A 22,820-nucleotide genomic window follows, 5' to 3' on the forward strand; every position below is an offset into this window, starting at 1 on the left:
GAAAAAAGAGAGGAGAAATCGTCAAAGCACGAAGTATTACTTATCTACGAACATGTATAACAATCCATTAAGTCTTGACTACTGCCAAAGATTACATGTCCAGAACTAAACTTTTGCCATGTGTGTGAATTTTGCTGATCTATAAACGTGGCTGGGTTTAGATATTGAAGGATTCTTCATGAATTTATTTAATTTCTTTGACAATTTTTCTAAAGACGGGAGAAACTTTAATCTTTGTCAATTCTGTCTTCTCTTGAAGGTTTCGGAAGCGCATTGTGTAGAATTGCGGCAAGGAGAGAGCTATCTTTGGGATTACGTCAAATATCCTGTTCTTATTACAGAAATATATATTAGCTTCTTTTCTTTCCTTTCAAGTTGTACCAATGTGATAATCCATGATGGACTAGGCTTATGCATGTCGATTTCGTTGATTGTCTTTTTTGCTTCCTTTTGGCCTTGTAAGCTTAACTTGCTTTTACCTAGCTGCTGTAATTCTAAAGCAGTTTATAAAGAAACACTGGCAGGAAGACGAGGAGGGTTTTGAACATCCTGTTGTTTCAAGTGATGAAAAGGTCTCTCTTCCTGTTTCCCTTGTCCTTGGATTTCTGTTTCATCTGCTAAATGTTTTACAATTTTCTTAACAACATTATCGCCTCTTTGAAATTAAAATTTTAAGACATTTTGCGGATCTTTAATATATGGGATTAACTTAATGTTACTGTTATTAACCTTTTGCTCTTTTGGTTAGTTTGTGCTATTAAATGTAGAACCACTGATTAGTTTGTTCTGGATCATCATGATATATTCTCTAATTTTCTGTAGAGGCAGTTCGGGGTTTAGAATAAGAAGAACAGAGCAGTACAGACAGAGTCTTTTCCGTTAGTTTGCACTGACTACACCCCTTCAGATGCCGTAGATGTTTTTTCATATTTGCACTGACTGCGCCCCCTTCTGATTCTTGTAGGGACCAATAATTGAGAGGCGACTGTAGGCTTTGTAGGTATCTTTCAGGTTAAGACCTTAAAAAATCGCTTTTTCTTCCTTCTTAAAAGGCATGTATATTGTGCAATGCAGTTTTAACCTTTGAGAAAGCTTGGCTTGGGTCTCTACTATTTTTGGTAGAAAGATAAAGATTGAGTGGGGTAACCTTTGCGATCATACCGCTTTCTTTTGTAGAACTTCAGGAACTATGGTAATCAATGTAATAACAACTTATGGTTGGAGTGTGAAAAAATCAAAGTTTAGATCGATATAACAGTAGGATATTTACTCAGTGTCATCTTGTTTATAAAAGTTATCGATTCAAAAAGGAAGAAACCTCTAGCTAGATTGAGAAAGAGATATGGCTCATGCTTGAACCTAAAATGTATTGAAAATATTGATTATTCAGGATCGCAGTAAGTCAAACTTCCTTCCTGCATCACCTACTTTATGAGGATCTAGATCGTATAGTATCTTTGGGATTACATCTCAGGTGTTTAGGGAAGCTCTGTTTTTTCACTTTCTCAGTACAGATCCGTGGTGTAATTCTGTGAGTTTTATCAGGTAGCTATACGTGGCCTGCTGTTGCCGTTGCTCGATGATCCTCATAGAAAGATCTGCACGGCCATTGGTATGTCTGTGGCATCTATTGCCCATTATGATTGGCCAGAAGACTGGCCTGACCTTTTACCGTCACTAATGAAGTGTATCTCTGACCAAACAAACATGAATGCTGGTGAGTCATTTGCTTCACTTTATCATGAAGTTAAGGGATTGTAATCAACTTGTTTTGGTCATCTGAATTGTCATGCAACTTACTGGTTGGCACCCTTTTCTTTGCTGTTTGTAATAACCTTGTTTTAGTCATTTGAATTGTCATGCAACTTACTGGTTGGTACCCTTGTTTTGCTGACTGTTTAAAACTAATTTAGACGTGATGTTCAAATTGTGCAGTTCATGGAGCTTTGAGGTGCTTAGCTCTTGTATCGGCGGATTTGGATGATATGATGGTTCCAAAACTTGTTCCTGTTTTGTTTCCCTGCTTGCACGCAATTGTTTCATCACCTCAGGTTAATTAAGTTTACTGTGGCTTTCCTTTGGCTGTTCTTTGAAGTAGATATCTTAACTTGAATTTGTAGAAGTAGATATCTTTAGTCTCTGACAAATGGTAGTGGTTAGTAATTTCTTTAATTCTTTTGCTTCTCTTGTGTCACCCAGAAAGCACTGCTCTTCAGGTTCCTCTGTTTTTGTGCAGATCTATGAGAAACCTCTGCGCATGAAGGCTCTTTCAATAGTTTATGCTTGTACCTCAATGCTGGGGGCTATGAGCGGTGTGTATAAGGTATTTTCGTTCTGCGAAAAATATTTGAAGCTTATAACATTGAGTTATTATATCATCATTGGTTATCCTTTGTGTTAAGACGGAGACGACTGCAATGATGTCACCTATGCTTCAATCTTGGATCAAACAATTCTCTTCTATACTGGAACATCCAGTGCAATCTGAAGACCCTGATGATTGGAGCATCAGGATGGAGGTTGATTTTTTTTTTTTTTTGTGTGATTCTGTATTTCATACTTTGTGTCATAGATTATAACTTCCCCTCGTTACGTATAGGTTATAAAGTGCTTGAATCAGTTCCTCCAGAACTTCCCAAGCCTCATGGAAAGTCAATTTAGGGGTTAGTATCCTCATCTATTCTCCTTTCTTTAGCCGAGGGTCTATCAGAAACAGTCTCTCTGCCCTTCCAGGGTAGGGGTAAGGCTGCGTACATCCTACCCTCCCTAGACCCCACTTGTGGGATTACACTGGGTTGTTGTTGTTATCCTCATCTATTCTCCAGGACTAGGTTACTCCTTTATATTCTATGTTAAAGTGATATTGCCAAGCATAGATGGTAAAATATGCTGACATTTCTGGCTATTATTTTTTGTTATCCTACTTCATTTCAGTTTTTATGGGGCCATTGTGGCAGTCATTTGTATCATCTCTAGGAGTGTATACACGATCATCGATCGAAGGAATAGAAGATCCTTATGATGGGAGATATGATTCTGATGGTGCAGAACAAAGTCTTGAATCATTCATCATCCAGGTAAAAGAGACCGAGCTCTGTTGTAATCTAATAATCACTAGTCAAAGCTCATTTAAATGATTTCTGGCTTCAGGGGCGGATTTAAACCTAATTTACCTAGTTTCTAAAATCGATCTAATATATTTGCTGGCACCCATGCTCCAAAGAAGTTAAATGGTGCACTTGGTTGATTGTTGAGTTATTCACCTAAAGTAGCAGGGATCAATTCCCACTTACTACTTTTTTCCCTCCTTTCTTAAATGGTCCACCCATATTATAGAAATCCTAGATCCACCTGTCTGGCTTTAGTAAAAACAAAAGTTTCAGACTTTTAGATTGCAGGCGCAACTTGTATCTGTTGCAACAATTTGAATTGTTAAGGTTATGTTCTTTGACTATGGAAAATTAAATCTTCTTTTTCCTCTTTCATATGTAAGCAGAACCGTAATTTGATCTTCAAATTATTTGTTTGTGTTAGTTTATAGATATGTATAGTGTAGTCTTGTCCCACATTGGAAGAGGAGTAATATCTCCTTGTAGTGTATAGCTATAAATAGGGACCTCTTGTATTGTATTTATTGATTCAATATATCAATAACATATATTCTCCCGTGCCTTCTCACATGGTATCAGAGCATTAGTGAGAAAAGATCGCTGTGCGTCATTCCAGCGTTAACCGGGAAGAAAGAACTTAGTCATCGTGTAATTTTTCCGGTGACCTAAGGCTTGTCTAAGTGAAAGTCACTTTTTGTCGGTGTTGTGCTAAAACCAACACCATCATCAGGTAGATCACCCTCCGACTACCAACCCCTTGAAATTTTATCCGACAGAAAAGCCGCCACGCTCCTCCACGTGTCGGAAATAACTTTTCCGGCGAGGGTTCCGGCCACTTTCTGGCCATTTTTTTTTTGAAAATATTTCTTCAGGACAGCTTGCTCACAAAGGAATTCCGAGTCTATCCATCCTGGTTACAACAAATTCCGACAACTTTGGAATTTTCCGGCGAGCTACAGTGTTTCCGACGTGAACAGTGTTCCGGTGTAGTACAGTGTTCTGTTTTACTTCTGTAAACAGTGTTTTTCAAGCTATTTCTTCAGCTACTACTACAAATTGTAGCGACATGGGGACCGATGCTTTGAATAGTCGGATGGTTTCTTTAGCAGAGTATATTGAGTTCCTTCAGTATAAAGCATGTAAGCAGACATCGTCTGAGATAGCTTCTGTTGTTCAAACAGGTAATAGCGTGACTTGTTTCTCCCAATCTTCATCCTCTGAGTTTTGGGTCATTGATTCAAGTGCATCAGATCATATTTCTGGTAACAAATCTCTTTTCACTACTATTTCGTATTCTCAATCTCTTCCAAAAGTCACAATGGCCAATGGGTCTCAAACCATGGCAACTGCAATAGGTCAAGCAAGCCCACTTCCTTCCTTACCTTTAGATTCAGTCCTTTATGTTCCCAATAGTCCTTTTAATCTCATAGCTGTTAGTCGCTTAGCCAAATCACTTAAATGCGCTGTTTTATTTCTTGATGACCATGTTTTTATACAGGAACGCAGTACGGGGCGGATCATTGGTACCGGGCGTGAATCAAACGGACTTTATTACCTTATCCTTGCTAAATCACATGGACTCACATCTTGTCTTCCTTCTACAACTTGTCCTGTTACTGATTCACCAGATTTATTACATAAACGGTTGGGACATCCCAGTTTGTCAAAACTTCAGAAAATGGTATCTGGTTTATCTCACTTGTCAGCTCTAGAGTGTGAGTCATGTCAGCTTGGTAAGCATACCCGCTCCCATTTCCCTCGACGTCTTGATAATCGAGCAGAGTCACCTTTTACTTTAGTCCATTCAGATATTTGGGGTCCTAGTCGGGTCAGTTCCACCTTAGGATTCCGCTACTTTGTTAGTTTCATTGATGATTATTCCAGGTGCACTTGGATATTTTTGATAAAAAATCGATCTGAGCTGTTTTCTATTTTCCAGACCTTCCACGCTGAAATTCAAAATCAATTTGGGATTTCTATTCGCACATTTCGTAGTGATAATGCCCGAGAGTATTTGTCTTCCCCATTTCAGCAATTTATGAAATCTCATGGGATTATTCATCAAACATCTTGTCCGTACACATCTCAACAAAATGGGGTAGCTGAAAGAAAAAATAGACATCTTATTGAAACTGCTCGTACCCTACTCATACAATCTCATGCTCCGTTGCGTTTTTGGGGGATGCCGTTCTTACATCTTGCTATCTTATTAATCGTATGCCATCTTCAGCTATCCAGAACCAAGTTCCATTCTCTGTCTTGTTTCCCCACTTACCTTTGTTCTCTCTTCCACCCCGTATCTTTGGAAGCACTTGTTTTGTCCATAACCTTACTCCGGGAACAGATAAGTTAGCTCCTCGTGCTCTTAAGTGCGTATTTCTGGGTTTCTCGAGAACACAAAAGGGGTATCGATGCTACTCTCCTGACCTTCAGCGGTACCTTATGTCCGATGATGTTACCTTCCTTGAAACCCAATCATACTTCACAGGTTCAGGTCATCACTTAGATATTTCTGAGGTACTACCAGTTTCATCTTTTGGAGATTCAGTCACTCCAGCTCCACCACCTACAACTCCAGTTGTAGCTCCACCACCTATAGCTCCAGTTGTAGCTCTACCACCTATAGCTCCAGTTCCACCACCTACAATTCCGGTTGTAGCTCCACCACCTATAGCTCCAGTTCCTCCACATAATCCAGTTCAACCTTCTGCAGCTCCACCATTCTTGACTTATCATCGTCGTCCACATCCAGCATCAGGCCCAGGTGATTCACACCCCGCATCAGATTCTGCACCTACTGCGGACTTGTCTCCTCTTAGTCAACCAATTGCACTCCGCAAAGGTGTACGATCCACACTTAATCCTAATCCCCACTATGTCGGTTTAAGTTATCATCGTCTGTCGTCACCACATTATGCTTTTATATCTTCTTTGTCCACTGTTTCTATCCCTAAGTCTACAGGTGAGGCACTATCTCATCCAGGATGGCGACATGCTATGATTGACGAGATGTCTGCTTTACATGCGAGTGACACTTGGGAGCTTGTTCCTCTTCCTGCAGGTAAGTCTACTGTTGGTTGTCGTTGGGTTTATGCAGTCAAAGTCGGCCTGGATGGCCAGATTGATCGGCTTAAGGCTCGTCTTGTTGCAAAAGGATATACTCAGATTTTTGGGCTTGATTATAGTGATACTTTCTCTCCCGTGGCTAAAGTAGCATCTATTCGTCTCTTTTTGTCCATGGCTGCTGTACGCCATTGGCCTCTTTATCAGTTAGACATTAAGAATGCTTTTCTCCACGGTGATCTTGAGGAAGAAGTTTATATGGAGCAACCACCTGGTTTTGTTGCTCAGGGGGAGTTTAATGGTTGTGTGTGTAGATTGCGCAAGTCACTATATGGTTTGAAACAGTCCCCTCGAGCTTGGTTTGGTAAGTTCAGCACAATTATTCAGGAGTTCGGCATGACTCGTAGTGAGGCTGATCACTCTGTGTTTTATCGGCATTCTGCTCCTAATCTGTGTATTTATCTAGTGGTTTATGTTGATGATATTGTTATTACTGGTAATGATCAGGATGGTATTACTAATCTGAAGGAACATCTCTTTCAGCACTTCCAGACTAAGGATCTGGGCAGATTGAAGTATTTTCTAGGTATTGAGGTCGCTCAGTCTAGCTTAGGTATTGTTATTTCACAACGAAAGTATGCCTTAGACATTCTTGAGGAGACTGGAATGATGGGTTGCAGACCTGTTGACTCTCCTATGGATCCGAATGTTAAGCTTCTGCCTGGACATGGGGAGCCTCTTAGAGACCCTACAAGATATAGGAGGTTGGTTGGCAAATTGAATTACCTCACAGTGACTAGACCTGACATTTCTTTTCCTGTAAGTGTTGTAAGTCAGTTTATGGATTCTCCATGTGATAGTCACTGGGATGCAGTTGTTCGCATTCTTCGGTATATAAAGTCAGCTCCAGGCAAAGGATTACTATTCGAGGATCGAGGCCACGAGCAGATTGTTGGGTACACAGATGCTGATTGGGCAGGATCACCTTTTGATAGACGTTCTACGTCTGGATATTGTGTTCTAGTAGGAGGTAATTTGGTCTCGTGGAAGAGCAAGAAACAGAATGTAGTTGCTCGATCTAGCGCCGAAGCCGAATATCGGGCCATGGCTATGGCGACGTGTGAGTTAGTTTGGGTCAAGCAGTTGCTCAAGGAGTTAAAGTTCGGAGAAATCAGCAAGATGGAACTAGTGTGTGATAACCAAGCTGCTCTTCATATTGCGTCAAATCCGGTGTTCCATGAGAGGACTAAACACATTGAGATCGACTGTCACTTTGTCAGAGAAAAAATACTTTCAGGAGATATTGTTACAAAGTTTGTAAAGTCGAATGATCAACTAGCAGATATTTTCACTAAGTCTCTTACTGGTTCTCGTATTAGTTACATGTGTAACAAGCTCGGTACATATGATGTGTATGCACCGGCTTGAGGGGGAGTGTTAGTTTATAAATATGTATAGTGTAGTCTTGTCCCACATTGGAAGAGGAGTAATATCTCCTTGTAGTGTATAGCTATAAATAGGGACCTCTTGTATTGTATTTATTGATTCAATATATCAATAACATATATTCTCCCGTGCCTTCTCACAGTTTGATTCTTAAATTGGAGATTCTTATCTTGTGCTTTCTTTTGTTTTAGCTTTATCTAAATGAGTAAAACATTTTTTCTTGTGGTCTTGCAGTTATTTGAGTTTCTATTGACTATTTTGGGCAGCCCCAAATTTGTAAAGGTGTGTTGCATAACTTTCTTTAGTTGTCTGTGCATTCTTATTTATAATAATGGTTGATGACGGTTGACAGTTGGAGATATCATTGTAGGTAGTGGGGAGCAATGTAAAGGAGTTGGTTTACTATACTATTGCCTTTATGCAGACAACAGATCAACAGGTAATAATAGTTTCCTTTTTCAAGCTATGATTGTGCAGATCTGGTCTATAATGGCGTAAAAGAACGAGAAAACACTTATCTTTAACTTATCTCGGCATGCTAAAAAAGAAATAATCATCAGTCAAAACCTCTGATCAAAGAATGCTTGAATAACCTTAACAAATTAGATGATTAACCTTTTAACGAGTGTATCTGAATTTTAAACATGCTAAGTTTTGGAGCTACTGTTTGTTATGGAAGTAGACGCTACTTACTGTGGGTTTTGTGGCCTTTTGGCTTCTAATTTCCAAACCGGGGGAGGTGGCGGAGATGGTGTGTCACTCACCCAAGAACAATGTGGTCATGGTGCCTGTGCATCCTAGAGTATTTCCCTTGTGATCCTCTTGGTATCTTATGCTTTGACTTAAAGATGCAATTTCTTTGTTTTATTGGTTATTTAAAACTTGGGGTTTGACTTGATTTCATGCTTTGTCTACATTGATTATGGAAAACTATTTAACAGCAATTAGAGGGGAAAAAATATTCGTATGAGTTCACCCAGTAGACAGTGGACATCTAAGTGAGGGGATGCTAACAGAGCACTCATAAAAGTTATTTCTTCCTTACCAAGGTTGAATTAGGTTTTAGGACGTCACGATTACCAGTTTCTTGGTTGTCTTCTTTCTTATCCTCATCATGCTATCATTAAAAAAAATTGTGTTTGCATTTCATATGTTATTCATGTAATGAAGTTCTTGTTTTATTTTAGATGACCAACTACAAGGCTGTCTTATAGATTTTATATATATATATATATAAGTAGGTAGTCGAGCGTTTCCCGTTGTCTTCCTTAGTGCAATATTATTAGTGTTAGTATGGTATCACTTTTATCCTTAGTTTGCTAGTACCATATATCTTGTACTGCTATTACTTGCCATAAGTACTCCCTTAATTTGCTATCACTACATATCTTGCACTATTATTACTTGCTATCAGTACTTCTTTCATCTTTCTCTTTTGCTATCTTGGATTTAGTTTTCTAATTATCCTGTATTGTTGTTACTTGCTATCAATGCTTCTTCCATCTTTTCTCTAGTCGAGGGTCTACCGGAAACAATCTACCGGAAGGTAGGGGTAAGGCTGCGTACATCCTACCCTCCCCAGACCTCACTTGTGGGAATACACTGGGTTGTTGTTATTTGGTAAATATACTCTATTCAGTATTCACTGAGACAACACCAAGTGCTGGTGATATGGTTGTCTTTCCAAAGTGTGTGGAGTTAAGGAAGTCATGAGTGTGTCGAAGTGATTTATATTATTCAAGTTGCACCAAAATGTTAAAGATTGTAAACATCTAAATTTAACAGACTCTTGCACTTCTGATCTGTTCCAAATTTTGGGCGCTGCATCTTCATTCTCTGCACTCTCTAGCTAGTCACATTTTTTTTTGATAAGGTAAAAGTTTTATTCATAAGGTACCAAGATGGTACAAAAAGTTACAGAAAACACCCAAAAACAGCCATATTCTATAGGCCTCCTAGTAAATCCAGAAATTCTAAAAACTTTTGATGTTCCATTGATACACTACTTTTACGCCAATAAAACAAGTCGTGAATACATTTGTTTCTAATTCTAAAAATGTGCTCCCTATGTCCTTCAAAACAAGCCCGGTTCCTTTCCAGCCATAAAGTCCAGAAGATGCATAATGGGATGGTTCTCCATATTTGCTTCAGTCTTCTAGGTACTCTTTGACTATGCCACTCTTCCAACAAGCTCCTAACAGTCGGTGGAATTACCCAAGAGATTCCACAGATGTTTAAGAATAAATCCCAGCATTGTCTAGCAATTCTACAATGAAGCAGAATATGATTCACTGATTCTTGATCTCCTTCACACAAATAGCATCTATTGCTAAGATTAAATCCTCTTTTTTGCAAATTGTCTTGTGTCAAACATGCTTCCCAAGTTGCTATCCAACCAAAGCATGCCACCTTAGCTGGAGCTTTTGTCTTCCATATCATCTTCCATGGCCAATTATTAACCCTGTGTCTTGACTGCTTAATCAGCATATTGTAACAACTTCTGACTGAAAACTTTTTATCCTTTTCTTCTGCCCAGATCAGTGCATCCATCTTACTATGATTAATTGAGACTGAGTCAAGCTGCTGAAGTAAGAAACAATAGTCTTCTATCTCCCAATCGTTCAGGTTTCTTCTGAGCTCCACTTGCCAACCTGATCCTGTGAAAAAATCAGCAATCACACCTCCCTTATTAAGGGAGTAATTGAATAGAGAAGGATACTTAGATTTCAAGCATTCCTCCCCTATCCATAAATCTGTCCAGAATCTAATTCTTTGTCCATTCCCAACTTCCAGCTTTGTATATTTCAGAAATTCTTCCCAAAGTTTACTAATACACTTCCAGATACCTCCTTTTGCATTCAAATGTAAAGAGGAAGGTCTCCAATCAGCCTTGATTCCATAAATAGCACTTATCAGCTTCTTCCATACCTTATCCCCTTCATGAGTAAATCTCCATAACCATTTAAAAAGTAGGCTCTTATTGTGGGCTTTCAAATTCCTTATCCCCAAACCACCCCCTTCTTTATCATTTAACACCACTTGCCATTTGACTAATTGCATTTTCTTTTTAGTAGCATTGCCATCCCATAGAAAATTATTCCTCACGGTGTTTATTTTTTTCTCCACTGCTACAGGCATAGCAAAGAGGGACATCAAGTAGGTTGGCATTCCATCTAACACACTTTTTATCAATGTGACTCTACCTCCCATAGATAAATATTGCTTCTTGCAGGGAACCAACTTATTTGCACATCTATCCAAAACCCCTTGCCACATGTTCTGATCATTTTTTCTAGCACCCAGAGGTAGCCCAAGATATACTGTTGGAAATCTCTCAACCTTACAACCCAAGATAGCAGCTAACTTCTCAACTGTATCATCAGCATTAATGCTAAATATACTACTTTTGGCCAGATTAGTTCTTCATCCAGTCACTGCTTGAAAAACTTGCAGAACTCCTTTTAGGTATAGAATTTGCTCTTTCTCTGCTTCACAAAAGAGAAGGGTGTCATCAACATATAAAATATGAGAAACTGACTCTATTATCACCAAATCTGCCAAAATGCATCCCTTTAATCCATCCCAATTTCTCTGCCTTCATTAACATCCTACTAAAAACTTCCATCACCAAAGTGAACAAATATGGGGACAAAGGGTCCCCTTGTCTCAAACCCCTTTGAGATCTAAAATAACCCTGGGGATTTCCATTTATTAACACAGAAAAACTCGCGTTAGATACACAGTACTTGATCCAGTCAATCCATCTGTCTCCAAAGTTCATTTGCCTTAGAATATTTAATAGACAAGACCAATTCACATGGTCACAAGCTTTCTCAAGATCCAATTTGCAAGCAACACCTCTTTTCTTCATTCTCAACAGATAATCAACACTCTCATTAGCAATCATAGCAGCATCTATTATTTGCCTGCCCTTAATAAATGCATTCTGGCTATTTGATACTACTTTATCAATTACCAATTTAAGTCTTTCTGCCAGTGGTTTTGCAATGATCTTATATACACTTCCCAACAGACTAATAGGTCTAAAATCTTTCACCTCTATAGCTCCCTTTTTCTTGGGGATCAATGCAATGAAAGTAGAATTCATACTTCTGATAAAGGAACCTTTTTTATAAAAAGCCTCCACAGTTTGCCACACATCATTCTTAATTGTATTCCAGCACTTTTGGAAGAAATAAAGATTGAAGCCATCAGGTCCTGGTGCTTTATCTCCCCTCTGAATGATTTAATAACATTTTCCAACTCTTCTATAGAAAAAGGTTTCTGCAGCCACTCCTTGTCATCATCAGAAAGAGTCATCAAAGTATCATCTTCCCATCTTGGCCTCCATTCTTCAGTTTCGTTGAACAATTTCTCATAGAATTTCTGAATATGTGATTTGATTCTGTTATCATCATCCACCAACTTTCCATCAATTTCTATCTTGTCAATACAATTGAATCTTTTATGGGCATTGGCTTGTCTCTGAAAAAACTTAGTGTTTTTATCCCCTTGCTTAAGCCATATGCATCTGGACTTTTGTCTCCATGAGATCTCCTCAGCTTTTGCCAATTCCTCCAGCTCCATCATGATAGAATTTCTTTCTGAATCATTTTCATCATCCTGATCAAATCCCATACCATGATCAATTTCTTCCAGTCTGGCCAATGCCTTATTTTTCCTATCCTCCAATTTACCAAAAACCTCTTTATTCCATTTTTTTAAATCACCTTTCAAAAGTCTAAATTTCTTTGCAAGAACAACATCAGGATCACCTTGAAGATTGTAAGATTTCCACCAATTGTCAATTAGTTCTAAGAACCCTTTATGCTCCATCCACATATTTTCAAATTTAAAGTACCATTTTCCTTTTCTCCAGTCTTCACATTCTAATAAAATTGGGCAATGATCTGAAGTAGTTCTAGGAAGAACCCTCTGTTTTACAAATTTAAAATGTTCATCCCAATCTTCAGATAATAAGAATCTGTCAATCCTGGAAGCACTCTGACTGTTTTTCCCTCTAAACCAAGTATAAGAACCTCCATGAAGTGGGAGATCAATCAAAGAGAGATCATGAATAAATTTTGAGAACTCTCATAGCTCTTGTGTTCTTGGCTCTTCCCCTCTTCTCCTCTTCAAACCTAATTACATTAAAATCTCCCCCCACTGCCCACAGTTGTGCCATAATTCCATTAATTGCAGCCAATTCCTTCCATAAGCCTTTCCTTTCTTTCCTATCACAAGGACCATAAACTCCCGTAAAAGCATATTGGTATCCAGATTTTTCTTCTTCTAGTAAGATTGTGACCGAATGTTGACCCTTAATGTGCTCCAAACATTTCCATCTTCTTTTATCACAGAATATGACAATCCCACCACTGTTACCCTGTGCTTCCATTTCAATCCACTCAGTCCACCTTGATCCACCAATCAGTCTGATGCAATCTAGATTTATCTTTTTCATTTTTGTTTCTGTCAAGCACACAATATCAGCCTTCCATTTACCTAACACTAATTTGACCAGCTCTTTTTTTTTCTAACTTGTTAACACCCCTCACATTCCAACATATTATTTTCAAATTCATAGATCAACTGGAAATGCTCTCCTTCCCTTTCCTCTCCCCCCTTTAGATGTATCGCCTCCAAAGCCCACTCCAAACTCTAGTAATTTCAGTTCCCTTTCACATTTTTTGCTGGGAGAAACAGTACTCACTGAAGCAGATGAAGAAGATTTTTTTGGTCTTTCACTATCGATCCTCATAAGGAGCTCCATAAGCTTTTCCCCAATGTCTTCTATCTTTATCCCCAATTGCTTGCTAATTTTTGTCATGTTTCTTTTTACCCAGACCGATGCTTGCAATTGCATTAACTTCTGCTCGATATTCAACGCCTGATTCTCATACCATGGCAACATCAAAATATCCTGGGCTTTATCAACTTCTGCTTCTTCTTCAACTTCCAGTCTCTCTTCATAGTTAAGCAAAGCTTCGTCAATTTCTTGTTCGCTATTGGAAAAATTATTCATCAGATTCTCCACCATATCTCATTGATGCTTGGGGTATCTTCCTCAGGTAGAAGATTCCCCAGATTCTTATCTTCTTTCCTCTCTGAGTTGCTTACCATTTCAATTGCCCAGAATCTCTCGTTTGGGTCTTCTTTTTGCTGAATATCTTCCATGACCTTCCTATCTGGAGAAAATGTTTTTGTTTTTATCGCCTCAACTTCAACAACTAAAGGGTCGAAGGAATTGGATAATTCTAGATCTCCAGCATTAAAAAGGGATTTTGGATACATGGGTCGACCACTTTTACTCTATAACAAACTTTCTGGCCCATTTTTTTCTGATTAAAACCCTCTTTTGGGCCTGAATTTTGTTTTGAAATATAAGAGCCCTTCAGCCCATTATTGTAACCTGCCTTGTTTGCATTAGAAATATTTGAGGGCCCACATTTATTAAATAACACCTGATTCTTCCCTTTAATCGACGCGTGGCCCATCCCCAAACTCGAATTTAAGTTATTAAAAATTCTTGGCACACGTATCTCACGCGCCTCCGATCTCATAATTTCCTTTGCCTTGGAACTCGAAGGTGCTGTTTGTCTCTCATTAATGAGACTCTTCGAGTTCTGAGAAACTTTCCGATGATCTTCTCCTCTTCTCCGATCACCTTCTCGGTCACTTTTCCGGCCAACTTCCTCCACCCAAGGAATTGATTCGACCCATAAAGGTACTTTGAAGTTAAGGTTTTCTACAATCAGTTCTATTGATGCCGGAAAAGATGTATCGGAGTTTTTTACGCATATCCTCGCCCATCTCAGATGTCTTCTAATTCTTGGTATTACCCACTGCACCTTCAGAGAGATTAAGGAACAGGTTCCATGTCTGCCAAACTGCAGGAGATATATATTAGGTTCAGTATATATGGCAGCTTGTTTTTCAGTCGTGCTGATTATTAATAGCAGGATTTTGTGTCTGCTTTCAAGTCTGCAGTATTTTTATTTTTACTAATCTCCCTTCCCATGGAATCAATGCATCTACTTCTATGTTTGCTATTTTTTCCCACCTTCTATGTTTGCTATTTGATCACAACTTTTTATTTGTTTTTATATGCCTTATTTAATTATAGCTACAAAAAAAGTTTCCATATGTCGTCTGTGTTTATCTTGTCTTTCGATTTGGATCGCAGATTCACACCTGGTCTATTGATGCCAATCAATATGTTGCTGATGAGGATGATAATACTTACAGCTGTCGTGCTTCTGGTAAGTGGTTTCTAGGTGCTAACTTTCCCCCCTTTTTCACACACCCCTGAGGTCTCTCTGTTTCTCTCTCTGTGTGGGTAGGAAGTACAATTTATTTCACATTTAGGATCATTAACATAGTATTGCATCAAAGGTAACTATTATCAGACACATGAGATTTTATTTAGAAGGTTTAGTGTTTTAGTGTGTTTGTGTAGGTAATTGTGTTTTATGTTATCCAAACATAACGTTTACTTTTCATCTTTGAATGGTATTTTTTGCCATCATATTCTTGTACTCAGTTAAAGGTTAAATAATGTCATCAGTTCACAGCTTTATGCGAAGCACAGTTAACCACAAGAAGTACATGGATGTACAATGCGAACTTATTTAATTCATGAACTCTAGCAGCTGCTTCCCCATGAGAGACTGGTTTATCTCTCTTAGTGTTTCAGTGGTCTGGTACGCAAGGTTGAATATTATGACGCTAATTTACTGACTAATATATGAGTATATGACAATATTTTTAAGTGGTTGAGGGTTTGACTTTTCCTACCCTCAAGACCAAATTTGTGCTAGTGATGTAAAGCAGGCCAGTTTCACTTTCCTCGGCGAGAAGGTTTCTCATTTCAATGTCGACCGTTTGCATATAGAAAACTTAAGGATCAGATATTCAAATTTAAGTTGTTTTCTTGTATTAAAGTTAGAAAATTTAAGCTCATGCTAACAAATAAAAAAAGGATTTTTGGGGGTTGTTTTCTCAGTTTTGGGCACCTTAACTGCTGGCTGTGCTTTCTTTCTTCTTGATTTTGATCTAGTGCAATTTGATTGTTGAGTTTCAGGCCTCTTATGCCAACTCTACGCATGATGTATCTATGCAGTCGGATTGCTGTATTCTGTACTTTACTTGATATGAAACACTCATTCCAGGTGCCCTTTTGCTGGAAGAAGTCATTAGTTCTTGTGGTACACAGGGAATTCATGCTATCATTGACTCAGCGAAGGCGCGATTTAGCGAGTCTCAGCAAGAAAAAGCATCTGGTGCTTCGGGCTGGTGGAAAGTAAGTGGAAAAGACTATGTTTTGACAGCTTTGATGCTAATTAGCTAATTCAACTGTATTCTCAATGCTCTATGCTATACATGGTCTTTGGTATGGGTATTATATATGTGAATGCCTCTAGCATGAGTATGCTCTACTTCCAGCCTGAGTTTTGAAAGATCCATCATAAGTAACTTAAGGTAAATGAAGAATCTAGTTGAGGAGTAATAAAGAAGTAATCTGACAAGCAATTTAGGATCAGCAACCTTTTGTCGAACTGTGAATAGTACTCTAACTTGCTCATTGTGATCTATTTTTAATTACAACATCAGTCATATAATTTGCATTTTATGAACGAAAAGTTTGAAGTCTTATAATCTATTGGTTGATCTTGTTTAGTAAAGTCAAATGATTTCATCCATAGTACACCAAGATAGTCTCTAGAAGTATATTATAATATGGGTGTGTGGGGTTTTATTCTATCAGACCTATTCAACTGTTACAAAATGAAAAATGTCTTTACACCAGATATGTGATTCAAGAAAAATGACCTTTCTTTACTCCCCGTATCCTGCTCAATACAACACCTCCTAATACTCTCATTGTGTAATTTCTAGAAAAGACACGGCAGAGTTGTCTCCCAAATTCTTTTCCTATTCTCTGTACCCTTCAGTACACAATTGGCAACATTGTCCTCATGCATACCCAACTAATGAGAGAACAGGGTTCAGAGAGTAGCAATCCTGCATTGTAGTAAGAGATGATCTGTATCCTCGCCACTCTTGTTACACATCAATGGCACCGTCTCACCACAATCCTTCTTAATTCCCTAAGATTGTCAGCAGCAAGAATTGCGTTCCATACTGCACACGATATGGAAAATATTGGTTTTTAATGCTCCATATTCCTCCTTTGGCTAAACCAATATAAGCATTTTACGAGTAACACTCTTGCACGATGCCCCCTGATTCTCTTACTTTTGGCAGATGAGGGAGGCCACACTTTTTGCTTTGGCTTCAGTGTCTGAACAATTACTTGAAGCTGAGGTTCGTGTTACTTATAATACTTTAAATGGTGATTTCCTGACTTTCTGCTTGTTAACTTAAAAAATAAAAGAGAGTTCAGTGGCTGAAAGATTCATGTTGCTGTGTATATTGTAGTAATTACTTATTTGTTGGATTTTCCTCTCAGGTCCCTGAAATCACTAAAGTCAGTTTAGGAAATACTTTAGAACAAATTCTTTCAGAAGACATGGCAACAGGTAAATCTGGTTTTGTAGATCAAATTGGATTTTAGGTTACATGGTATGGAGATACATGTGTGAGGTTTGCTGGTTTGCTGTATTGGATATAGTATAGATGCGCACTAAGGTAGATGTTGAGATATCTCTAATAAAATAGTGCTCTCGTGGTATTTGCAGGTGTAAATGAATATCCCTTCTTATATGCCCGTATGTTCTCTTCCATTGCTAAGTTCTCCTCCATGGTAATTATCTTTGTAATTCCCATCAACACAGTTAAGACTTTATCTTTTCTTTTGCTATGCAACTATATGGCTCACAATTAACTTGTTTGTTCAGGTCAGCCAGGGTCTAATTGAACACTTCCTATATGCAGCCATCAAGGCACTTAGCATGGATATGTGAGAACCTAATTTGGTACTTAATTCTTCTATCAATGAAAAATAAAGAACTTGGTTATTAATGATGATTAACTACATATAGGCCTCCACCTGTAAAAGTAGGGGCATGTAGAGCACTTTCTCAACTTTTACCTGATACACATGAAGAGGTTCTCCGTCCTCATTTCTTGGATTTATTTTCATCACTCACAGATCTTCTTAAGCATGTAAGTAACTATGAAAGTAAACTTCCTCCTTATTGTCTATTTTTTCCTCACTGTTGTTGAAGCTAAGGTTGAGTGTCTGCTCCACAGGCTTCTGATGAAACCATGCATCTAGTGCTTGAAACACTGCAGGAGACTGTAAAAGCAGGTTAGAAGAATATAAGACAGTATGAGTTCAACTTAGCACGCAGTATTGCTTTGGAGTTTAAAACTTTTTAGTGGAGTATCCTCCTAAAATTTTCGAAGCTCTCTTTGTTTGAAGTTTCTAACATATTTTTGCTTTTGTAGGCCCTGAGTTCGCAGTATCTACTGAGCCAGTTCTCTCTCCTATTATCCTCAATATGTGGGCTTCGAATGTTGTGGACCCTTTCGTCAGCATTGATGCTCTTGAGGTTCTGGAGGTAGTAATTGAAAGGCTTTTCTTTGATTACAAAAATCTAATGTAACAGTGTTATATGTTCTTCACCAGAAAATTGAAATTGGCATGTTACTGTATGCGTGATACAGTCTATAGATGGGAGCTCACTGTCAGCTAGGTTAATTTTAGATGACAGGCTCAACTGTTAAAGTCACCCAGTGTCTTAGTGTGCTAGTTAAATCTTTGGTATTGCTCTAGCAAAGTCTCCTCTCAATTTTAGCCAAAAATTGGATTGGTAGTCGATTGATGTTCGATCAAAACGGAACATCGACAAGTAGTACCGTTCCTGTTTCTGCTTCTGCTTCCCTATGATTTTGATTGGCAGGTGTAAGAAAATCAAACTATCATGCAATGTCGTGCCAAAACCAGGAGAACTTGGACTATTAACTGCATTTGTAAAAGTTATTTCTGTCTTTGAACCTATCTCCTTTCCTTGGGCTCAGGTTAATGAGCAACATATGTTTGTGGTTTGAAGTAACTGGACATCCATAATGAGCCTTTATATGTGTGTGTGTGAGATTATGTTATATATAATGTTTTCCTTTCAGATGAATTCTCACTTTTCATACAGTTATCTTATTGAATTTAAAGATTTCTGTTCTGTGACGTAGTTTGCTCAAGTACTTTTAGTTATATTATCTTCTCTTATAATGTAAATTGACCTCCAATTTCCCTTTTGCTTGCAGGCAATAAAAAATGCTCCCGGTTGTATGCACCCACTGGTTTCTCGAGTTTTACCTTATATTGGGCCCATTCTAAATAAAGTATGCATGTGTTTTTAGGAATTAGATTATTACAGAAAGTTTGTCTTAGTTATAGTGTCTGATTGTTGTCGGCATCTTTCAGCCGCATCAGCAGCCAGAGGGTTTAGTTGCTGGTTCACTAGATCTCGTGACGATGTTGTTGAAGGTGATGTTCCACGTAAAATAAGGATCTCTGTGAATACCATCCTTATGTAACTTCTATATTTCCTTTTTGACTGGAAGATTTTCTGTTATAAAGGTTCTTATATATCAATTATGTTTTTATTTCAGAATGCCCCAACTCACATTGTAAAGGCGGTGTATGAAGTCTCTTTTGATCCTGTTGTTCGTATAGTCCTTCAAAGTGATGATCATAGTGAAATGCAGGTTACATTTTTGGACTTTGTTTTCTACTTGGCAATCGCTCCTAACATTCACTTCTGTTAGGATCACTTACTTTGCTCAGAAGTTAGAAGTAACCTATTGGTGTTTGTTTGAGTCCAGAATGCAACACAGTGCTTAGCTGCTCTTATATCCGGGGGGAAAGAAGAATTGCTTGCTTGGGGAGGTGATACTGCGTTCGCGATGAGAAGTTTGCTTGATGTGGCGTCAAGGTGGGGTTCTCATTCTTCCTTTTTTCATGAGCCTTATTAAACCGTTGAATTTCAAGTTGTCTGGTTATCATGCTTCATTTTGTAATATGGGGCTGGTAGAGCTCATCGGCCACTTGCCATCATCTTTTTTTGCTCAATGAATATCTTCGATTTTCCTCTTTAACATGATGTATAGAGGTCATATCAAGATACATGCATAACATAAGTTGATTAATCTGTTTAGGACTATGCGACTTTGCTGTTATAAGTGGAATGCCCAAAGGATAAGAATAAAAAAAAGATTAGAAGGTGAAAGTTGAAATCTTTTAGATTGCTGTAATACTTTTACCGTAGACGTTTAAATGTATGGGAGCTTTATGCTTCTCATGTGCTCTTTCTTTCTTCTGTGGTAGGGGTGTGGCTCTGGGAGGGGTACAACCCGATGGTAAGAAGTTAACCACATCTATACTGCTCGAGTATTAGTTTCTTCAGGTATTGGGAACCTGAGGCATCTATAATTGCTACATAAGTTAGAAGATCAGCTAGAAGGGATCATATTGAGCTTGTCCTGCTTTAACTTCCACTCTGTTTATTCATGATTAACTTGAAGAAATTGCTTGTGGTTTGAATATGTTGCTTTAGGCTTGTTTCTCAAGTTAAAAAATTGAAAAATGAGGGCTGCAGAATCATAGACATATCTACAATGTGGCTTGAATGATTGATTGTTTATGATCTTGCATGCAGGCTTCTGGATCCTGATTTAGAAAGTTCTGGAGCACTTTTTGTTGGGAGCTATATCCTTCAACTTATTCTGCATCTCCCTTCACAAATGGCCCAACATATCAGAGACCTGGTTGCTGCACTTGTGAGGCGCATGCAATCTTGTAAAATTTCTGGGTTAAGAAGCTCTTTGTTGGTTATTTTTGCCAGATTGGTATGATTTTCTCGTCCTTATTTTAGGATCTGTCTTTACATTTTTGGCTGGTAACTGCTGATTTATGTAGTCTCGTTTCGGTCGCACAATGAATTAAATTTGCATATATAGACATGCCACTTTCTGGTGGTACATGTTAAAGGAAGTAAGGAGTAGAACTATATTTGGGATGCTTTAGGATCTGAACCAAAACAAAATTGTTTTTCTCTTTTCGTTTTTTCTAGAAACTGAAATTTAAGTAATCGTTTGCCAGCATATCTTCTGACAACAATCACATATTACGATGTCTCTGCTGTTGCTTTGCTTTTAAATTAGTGATTTGATAAACAAGATGTAAAATATCTTTCCTTTACAGAACTATCTGTAAGTTTTTCGGTAATGAATTGGAGATCTTGGTGTTTTAATTGCCTTTTCTCATAGTACTTGATGCTTCCCTATGGCTATGTAGGCCCACATGTGTGCTCCTCGCGTTGAGCAATTTATTGAGTTGTTGGTCTCAATTCCAGCGGAAGGTCATCCTAACTCCTTCGCTTACTTAATGTTTGAGTGGACAAAGCAGCAAGGCAAGTATACGGGCTTGTTAGTCCTTCAGTGGCATTATGCAGAAACGTTTAACTGCATTGTTTTGAGCATATTATTGAGTTTTTGTTCTACTTGCTTCATCTCTCTTGTAGTTAGCTTAGGGAGTTGTGCATCATGAGCTACATCTTGACAGCTGCTTGTATATTTAGTCTGTACTAAAAAAACATGCTAATATTCAGGGGAAATTCAGGGGGCTTACCAAATTAAAGTCACCACCACTGCCTTGGCTTTACTATTATCTACAAAGCATGTTGAATTGGGGAAACTGAATGTTCAAGGCCATTTAATTCAGGTTGGTTATACTTGTTGATTCTTCCGCAAGCAGAGTCCAACAATGACTTAAAATTCATTTTGTGGGTATTTCGAAGTCTACTGCAGGGATAACTACACGCTCAAAAGCTAAGATAGCTCCAGATCAATGGACGTTGGTGCCTCTTCCTGGAAAGGTATTTTTACTGTTCCCAATATGATGGTTTCAAAAATTGATGTCAGCCTGTGTATTTGTTTTTTGTATTTTATGGCACACTGGCCATGAAATATATGCCAACAAACTCATTCATGGGTTGGCGATTCTTGCTCGCCAGTGAGTGATAAATTGATCTCTTTACCAGTCTTTGTGTTTTCATCTGTGTTTCAGCATTTGTTTGAGACTTTTTTGATGCATTTTTTTAAATCAAAGTGTGTTTTTATCGGCTGATATGTAATTTAACATTCTTGAATAGTAGCATTATCTATTTTTTCTAACAGAACTTATGTTTATGGACTTGATAGATTCTTGCTTCATTAGCAGACACCTTAATTGAAATTCAAGAGCAAGTTTTAGTTGGCGGCGATGAGGTAATTATAGTCCTTAAAGCACTGTATAAAGACAAGTCTATAGGTTTTCTAAATCTTGCACAAAATCCGTGATGCCAGGATAGTGACTGGGAGGAAGTTCAAGAAGGAGATGTTGAGACAGATGAAGCTGTACTTTTATCAAGTAGTGTCATACCTCGTGGTAGACCATCCTATGATTACCTTGACGCGATGGCCAAGGCTTTCGACGAGGTTTTTGTTAAATGCTGCTATTCTTTCTTTATCTCCATCTGTCCATCCATCAATTTCCTTAAAAAATTGGTCATCATATTTTAACCCTTAACTTGTTTTACTAGGACGGGGATGATGGAGACGATGATGACCTTCTTAGTGGCGCTGACCCCCTTAATGAGGTATTTGTTTAGAAAAAAATACATCATATCTGAATGCTATCATTCCTTCAGAGAGTATCAACTGACCATCAATTCAATTGCGTCTGCAGATTAATCTGGTGAATTATATAGTAGATTTTCTCAAGAAGTTTGCTCATAGTGATGGAGCAATTTTTAGTCATCTTTTACAGGTCCATTCCAACTCTTAAGTGACTCAATCGAATATATAAGTAAAATATTACACTTTGAACCTTTATTATGGTTTTAACATCTGTTATTACCAGAGTTTGACGAAACCTCAAAAAGATGCAATTCAAATGGTGCTGAAGCAATGAGGATTCTTTTGTTGTACAAAAGGTGAGGACAATGTTCATTTGTGAAAAATTCTGGTTTGGCCTACAAAGTTTTTATTCTTTTCCCCAAAATTGGCTCTGGGTGAGAGTGGCTGTGAGTTTGTAAAGCGCGAAATTTCATAAGTTTTTTATTTATTTATTGTTTTCCTTATATTAAAACGTGTAATGTAATGTAGCAGTTTGTAGCTTCATATCTGTGTGTCAATCGTAAAACTGCATTATGTGATTCATTCTTTTATTCCAGATAACATTTCCTTTGCTTCAAA

At 38.1% G+C, this 22,820-nt stretch overlaps 1 protein-coding gene across 1 annotated transcript; it reads left to right on the plus strand.

Annotated features, from left to right (window-relative positions):
• Positions 1–431: 431 nt before the first annotated feature.
• Positions 432–22,820, plus strand: LOC104092420 (uncharacterized; the record flags this gene model as incomplete). The annotated part of the gene is made up of 31 exons (XM_009598016.4): positions 432–572; positions 1,546–1,717; positions 1,936–2,051; positions 2,237–2,323; positions 2,403–2,519; positions 2,600–2,663; positions 2,935–3,077; positions 7,854–7,901; positions 7,990–8,058; positions 14,806–14,881; positions 15,791–15,921; positions 16,887–16,946; positions 17,092–17,161; positions 17,321–17,385; positions 17,480–17,541; positions 17,624–17,747; positions 17,835–17,892; positions 18,033–18,145; positions 18,849–18,926; positions 19,009–19,071; positions 19,197–19,292; positions 19,410–19,519; positions 20,243–20,432; positions 20,881–20,995; positions 21,194–21,306; positions 21,383–21,460; positions 21,786–21,851; positions 21,930–22,061; positions 22,166–22,222; positions 22,312–22,392; positions 22,486–22,820. Coding segments are annotated over 31 exons (2,946 nt in total), but the record flags the coding sequence as incomplete, so codon positions are not given.

The sequence above is a fragment of the Nicotiana tomentosiformis genome, chromosome 10 (assembly GCF_000390325.3).
Source record: "Nicotiana tomentosiformis chromosome 10, ASM39032v3, whole genome shotgun sequence".
Lineage (NCBI taxonomy): Eukaryota > Viridiplantae > Streptophyta > Magnoliopsida > Solanales > Solanaceae > Nicotiana > Nicotiana tomentosiformis.